We start from the raw sequence: 6,752 nt of genomic DNA, 5'->3' as shown, positions 1-6,752 counted from the left end.
GTAACAGGGGCTCGGCTCCCAAAGGCTCGGGCTCGGGAAGCTCAAGCTCTATCAACTGGGCTACGAATAGTCTTAATAAGGAAAGTTTCTAGAAAAAATAATAAGTAATAACTTAATAAGAAAAATAATTTTATTCAGTACAGTGTTGACTAGTAGCTAATTATTAAGATGTTTTATTGCTCCTGAGAAGCCCACACAACACAAGTACTGAAAACAAGTACAAGTCAGAGCACAGTTTGGAAGAGGAAAGTCTTTGCCAACAATATGAACTATGAGAAATGGAAATAATTTATAACGATATAATTTATGACTGCACCAGCTCAAGATAAAGACAGATGGCTAAGATATTGGTGGTGTACAATGGCCAGTTATGTTTGAGATCATGTTATACCCTAGGACCAGCTCCAGCCACTTGGGCTGGACAGTAGAGCGACGGTCTCGCGTCATGCAGGCCGACATTCAATCCCCGACCGTCCAAGTGGTTGGGCAACATTCCTTCCCCCAGTCTCGTCCCAAATCCTTATCCTGACCCCCTTCCCAGGGCTATATAGTCGTAATGACTTGGTACTTTCCCCTGATAGTTCCCTTCCTTTCCAGAACAAACTGACATGTTACACTGCAGATGATGAGTCACAATAACGTGGCTGAAAAATGTTGACCAAACCACACACTAGAAATTGAAGAGACTACGCCATTTCTGTCCATTCTGGACCATTATCGAGTCGATTGCGAGACGAAAGTCGTCGTCTCTCCAATTTCTAGTGTGTGGTTTGGCCAACATGTCAACTTGCAAGCCAGATAAGCAAATGACTACACCACCTTGGTTGAACTAATTACTTCTTACTACTGTAATAGGAAAAGATAAGTAATTACTGTAGGTAATATACAATTTAATAGAACTCTTCATTACTGTACTAATATACTCCTCACTGTTTTACTCTAGTGTTGCTCATGTAGCACACTGCACTTGTTCTAGGTTAAAACACAGCAACTTACTTAGTGTTTTAATAAAATAAAAACCAAGTTTAACCCAGCCAAATGCACTACATACATGTGAACACATCTTAATGACAACTCATATTATGCCCCACAACATCTAACTCATATACGGTACTTTCTAAAATGTCCTGTTCCATACATCAGTATTTCAGTATTTCTAGAATAGGGAGGCTTCCATGCGTGGATCGTTGGGGTAGCACGATCGCGTGTCCTCTGCCTCCCCACACAGCATGCAGCTCATTTCATAATATTGATAGTCATCTTCAACCCAGAAGCGGTGCCCATGAGTGGCAATCACATGATTACAATTCCCACAAATATGGTCATATTCAATAACTTCTTGTGGTGAATCCAGAGCATTTGAGGTGGTCCTGTTGACCACACTGAGTGTATCCTTGTGGCCGCAGCCTTGGCACCCTTGCAGATTTGCCAAGTATGTCCCAGTGTCCAGACAGATTGTACCCCTGTCTGGATATTCTTCTTTAACACACTCCTGGCACATCCTCACGTCTTACATAATTGCAACACGTTGTGTAATCCGGACACAAGAGTGCTGCCAGAGACACACACAGCCAGGGGAGACACAAGAGTGAGAGAGTGATATGCAGCCACAAGAGTGGCTGCATATATATAAATTTAATATAACCCCCCCCCCCCCACTCCCTAATGTGCAAGGAGTCGATTTGTGCGAATATTGTAGAAATACAGTCCGCTAACCATCATACAAATTGCTATCGAAGTATATAAATTAATGTAAATATAAACACTATATAAATTCATATAAATTAAATAAATATAAATCTCACGAGTCGGTTCTCCACAGTAACAACGTTCTAGGTCCCTGTACTTGTTAATTGTCTGGGTATTCCTGAAGGTGGCCGCCCCGCCTCCCTCAGCTGTGCTGTAAGGTAGATAGGTATCAACCAATGCAGACACACACACGTGTAGCCCCATACGACCTGTTCATCTTCCCTCCAAGGCTGCAGGGTGGCTACATCTGAGCGTTAGTGATTGTTGTCAGGTCTGCACAACTGAGGTTCTCTTTGTGCTGGACACTGTTATGACCCCATGTAACCTGGGTGGAACGAGTCTACCCTGTGAGAGTTATTCCGGTCTTGTGATTAAGGGGGCAGAGAAAGAAAATATATAATAAACGTCTGTGAGTAATTTAAGAATACTAGCAGAGGATGAGTGTCTGGTAATAGGTGACATGAGATGATGTGTCGATACGCTGGATAACTTGACCTTACTTGAGTCACAGCAGTTGCCAGAGGATGCAACCCCGCTCTGGATGCAACCCCGCTCTGGATGCAACCCCGCTCTGGATGCAACCCCGCTCTGGATGCAACCCCGCCCAAGATGCAACCCCGCTCTGGATGCAACCCCGCCCAAGATGCAACCCCGCCCAAGATGCAACCCCGCCCAAGATGCAACCCCGCCCAAGATGCAACCCCGCTCTGGATGCAACCCCGCCCAAGATGCAACCCCGCTCTGGATGCAACCCCGCCCAAGATGCAATCCCGCTCTGGATGCAACCCCGCCCAAGATGCAACCCCGCTCTGGATGCAACCCCGCCCAAGATGCAACCCCGCTCTGGATGCAACCCCGCCCAAGATGCAACCCCGCTCTGGATGCAACCCCGCCCAAGATGCAACCCCGCTCTGGATGCAACCCCGCCCAAGATGCAACCCCGCTCTGGATGCAACCCCGCCCAAGATGCAACCCCGCCCAAGATGCAACCCCGCTCTGGATGCAACCCCGCCCAAGATGCAACCCCGCTCTGGATGCAACCCCGCCCAAGATGCAACCCCGCTCTGGATGCAACCCCGCCCAAGATGCAATCCCCGCTCTGGATGCAACCCCGCCCAAGATGCAACCCCGCTCTGGATGCAACCCCGCCCAAGATGCAACCCCGCTCTGGATGCAACCCCGCCCAAGATGCAACCCCGCTCTGGATTGCAACCCCGCCCAAGATGCAACCCCGCTCTGGATGCAACCCCGCCCAAGATGCAACCCCGCTCTGGATGCAACCCCGCCCAAGATGCAACCCCGCCCAAGATGCAACCCCGCTCTGGATGCAACCCCGCCCAAGATGCAACCCCGCTCTGGATGCAACCCCGCCCAAGATGCAACCCCGCTCTGGATGCAACCCCGCCCAAGATGCAACCCCGCTCTGGATGCAACCCCGCCCAAGATGCAACCCCGCCCAAGATGCAACCCCGCTCTGGATGCAACCCCGCCCAAGATGCAACCCCGCTCTGGATGCAACCCCGCCCAAGATGCAACCCCGCTCTGGATGCAACCCCGCCCAAGATGCAATCCCGCTCTGGATGCAACCCCGCCCAAGATGCAACCCCGCTCTGGATGCAACCCCGCCCAAGATGCAACCCCGCTCTGGATGCAACCCCGCCCAAGATGCAACCCCGCTCTGGATGCAACCCCGCCCAAGATGCAACCCCGCTCTGGATGCAACCCCGCCCAAGATGCAACCCCGCTCTGGATGCAACCCCGCCAAGATGCAACCCCGCCCAAGATGCAACCCCGCTCTGGATGCAACCCCGCCCAAGATGCAACCCCGCTCTGGATGCAACCCCGCCCAAGATGCAACCCCGCTCTGGATGCAACCCCGCCCAAGATGCAACCCGCTCTGGATGCAACCCCGCCCAAGATGCAACCCCGCCCAAGATGCAACCCCGCTCTGGATGCAACCCCGCCCAAGATGCAACCCCGCTCTGGATGCAACCCCGCCCAAGATGCAACCCCGCCCAAGATGCAACCCCGCTCTGGATGCAACCCCGCCCAAGATGCAACCCCGCTCTGGATGCAACCCCGCTCCTGGATGCAACCCCGCTCTGGATGCAACCCCGCTCTGGATGCAACCCCGCTCATGGATGCAACCCCGCTCTGGATGCAACCCCGCCCAAGATGCAAACCCCGCTCTAGGATGCAACCCCGCCCAAGATGCAACCCCGCTCTGGATGCAACGCCGCTCTGGATGCAACCCCGCTCTGGATGCAACCCCGCTCATGGATGCAACCCCGCTCAATGATGCAACCCCGCTCTGGATGCAACCCCGCCCAAGATGCAACCCCGCTCTGGATGCAACCCCGCCCAAGATGCAACCCCGCCCAAGATGCAACCCCGCTCTGGATGCAACCCCGCCCAAGATGCAACCCCGCTCTGGATGCAACCCCGCTCTGGATGCAACCCCGCTCTGGATGCAACCCCGCTCTGGATGCAACCCCGCCCAAGATGCAACCCCGCCCAAGAAGCAACCCCGCTCTGGATGCAACCCCGCCCAAGATGCAACCCCGCTCTGGATGCAACCCCGCTCTGGATGCAACCCCGCCCAAGATGCAACCCCGCTCTGGATGCAACCCCACTCTGGATGCAACCCCGCCCAAGATGCAACCCCGCCCAAGATGCAACCCCGCTCTGGATGCAACCCCGCCCAAGATGCAACCCCGCTCTGGATGCAACCCCGCCCAAGATGCAACCCCGCTTTGGATGCAACCCCGCTCTAAATGCAACCCCGCTCTGGATGCAACCCCGCCCAAGATGCAACCCCGCTCTGGATGCAACCCCGCCCAAGATGCAACCCCGCTCTGGATGCAACCCCGCCCAAGATGCTACCCCGCCCAAGATGCAACCCCGCTCTGGATGCAACCCCGCCCAAGATGCAACCCCGCTCTGGATGCAACCCCGCCCAAGATGCAACCCCGCCCAAGATGCAACCCCGCTCTGGATGCAACCCCGCCCAAGATGCAACCCCGCTCTGGATGCAACCCCGCTCTGGATGCAACCCCGCTCTGGATGCAACCCCGCTCTGGATGCAACCCCGCTCTGGATGCAACCCCGCTCTGGATGCAACCCCGCTCTGGATGCAACCCCGCCCAAGATGCAACCCCGCCCAAGATGCAACCCCGCTCTGGATGCAACCCCGCCCAAGATGCAACCCCGCTCTGGATGCAACCCCGCTCTGGATGCAACCCCGCCCAAGATGCAACCCCGCTCTGGATGCAACCCCACTCTGGATGCAACCCCGCCCAAGATGCAACCCCGCCCAAGATGCAACCCCGCTCTGGATGCAACCCCGCCCAAGATGCAACCCCGCTCTGGATGCAACCCCGCCCAAGATGCAACCCCGCTCTGGATGCAACCCCGCTCAAGATGCAACCCCGCTCTGGATGCAACCCCGCCCAAGATGCAACCCCGCTCTGGATGCAACCCCGCTCTGGATGCAACCCCGCTCTGGATGCAACCCCGCTCTGGATGCAACCCCGCTCAAGATGCAACCCCGCTCAAGATGCAACCCCGCTCAAGATGCATCTAACTGGAAGCTGACTAACTCCTGGGTACCAACTTACTGCTAGGTGAACATATGCATTAGGTTGAAAGGAAGTGTTCCCAACCATTTTTGTCCTGCCCGGGAATTCGCGATTGTGCGTCAAGAACGAACCCAACTGTGCTACCGAGACCCCCCCCCCCCCGCCCTCTATGTACTGTATAAATGAACAACTATACAGGAATAAAGGTTTAGAATTTGAACTTGAACTTGAATTAATATATATTGAACAATAATTACAGCTGTCCCTCGTTGATACTCTCTAAATTTAGGCGAAAAGATGAAAATCACTATTATGTATTCAGCCTTTATGTTGGCATAGTCCTTCCTGTAACTAAAAATAAAATTTTTATATTATTAATACATAAAAATTAAAAATACATTAATACATATTAATACGCTATCGGGATTTCAATGTACACTAATAGCAGTTGTTTGCTCAAACGATTATGTATTGATAGATCCCCCCCCTTCCAAATATGTCCCATCAATCACTGTCATATCAGCAAGAATATCTTCGTCAGACGGTAGTTGACAGCTGACGTGTTGACAGCCTTCTCACAGGTCTTGCACGCTGTTGACAAATACGTCTTGTGAGAGTTGCTCACGTGTAAGTATTGCGTGTTTGAGACCATCATTGCTTAGAACTAGTGATTTTGCCCTTTTATAAGCCGACGATGATGATAGACCTGAGAATAAGTCTCCGTGGTGTAGTGGTAAGACACTCGCCTGGCGTTCCGCGAGCGCTTTGTCATGGGTTCGTATCCTGGCCGGGGAGGATTTACTGGGCGCAAATCCTTAACTGTAGCCTCTTTTTAACTCAACAGTAAAATGTGTACTTGGTTGTAACAACGATTCTTCGCGGCGGGGATCGTATTCCAGGGACCTGCCCGAAACGCTACGCGTACTAGTGGCTGTACAAGAATGTAACAACTCTTGTATATATCTCAACAAAGCACAAGGGTAGAGCACTCTCGCTCACTAAAACAATAGTAAAATACACCAAATAAAGAATGAAACGGGTGTATGACTCTCATACACCACTTGTTATCATGCACCGGATACCCTAGAGTGCGGTATCGCTCAAATTCAACCCTTTACGTTTTAAAAATAACGTCGCTTTTCGCTCGTATGCGCCCTATGGCCAAAAATGGACGTAATTTGAAATGAAATCGGTTCACGAGAGTGATGTACTGTCCCGTTTTCTGTCTCAGTCCTCCGGTTTACTCGGTTAGGTTAAGAGAGGAAACTTGCAATTAACGTTTGTCGTGACGTTTTGAAACCTTAGGAGAATTTCCTGCCCTCCTATCCTACCAGAGGACCCTTAACTTAATGTTTTGAGGAAAAAAAAAAATATTTTCAATTTTTTCATATTTAAATTACGTCCATTTTCAGCCATACGGACAAA

At 52.0% G+C, this 6,752-nt stretch overlaps 3 protein-coding genes across 3 annotated transcripts; 2 read left to right on the top strand and 1 right to left on the bottom strand.

Annotated features, from left to right (window-relative positions):
* Positions 1–1,156: 1,156 nt before the first annotated feature.
* LOC123771804 (protein Churchill-like) lies at positions 1,157–1,501 on the bottom strand. The gene has a single exon (XM_045764532.2). It carries the CDS (start codon positions 1,499–1,501, stop codon positions 1,157–1,159), a length of 345 nt encoding a protein of 114 aa, XP_045620488.1.
* Positions 1,502–2,273: 772 nt separating this feature from the next.
* On the top strand, positions 2,274–4,523 carry LOC138357026 (proline-rich protein 36-like). Its single transcript, XM_069313561.1, has one exon. The coding sequence runs from the start codon at positions 2,274–2,276 to the stop codon at positions 4,521–4,523; it is 2,250 nt and encodes a 749-aa protein (XP_069169662.1).
* Positions 4,524–4,540: 17 nt separating this feature from the next.
* Positions 4,541–5,332, top strand: LOC138357025 (proline-rich protein 36-like). The gene has a single exon (XM_069313560.1). The coding sequence runs from the start codon at positions 4,541–4,543 to the stop codon at positions 5,330–5,332; it is 792 nt and encodes a 263-aa protein (XP_069169661.1).
* The last annotated feature ends 1,420 nt before the right edge of the window (positions 5,333–6,752 follow it).

The sequence above is a fragment of the Procambarus clarkii genome, chromosome 75, assembly GCF_040958095.1.
Source record: "Procambarus clarkii isolate CNS0578487 chromosome 75, FALCON_Pclarkii_2.0, whole genome shotgun sequence".
Classification (NCBI taxonomy): Eukaryota; Metazoa; Arthropoda; class Malacostraca; order Decapoda; family Cambaridae; genus Procambarus; species Procambarus clarkii.
This window is presented reverse-complemented; position numbering and strand designations above follow the sequence as displayed.

Coding starts and splice junctions, on each gene's coding strand:
- LOC123771804 (XM_045764532.2), bottom strand. CDS start 1,501: ATGTGCCAGGAGTGTGTTAAAGAAGAATATCCAGACAGGGGTACAATC.
- LOC138357026 (XM_069313561.1), top strand. CDS start 2,274: ATGCAACCCCGCTCTGGATGCAACCCCGCTCTGGATGCAACCCCGCTC.
- LOC138357025 (XM_069313560.1), top strand. CDS start 4,541: ATGCAACCCCGCCCAAGATGCAACCCCGCTCTGGATGCAACCCCGCCC.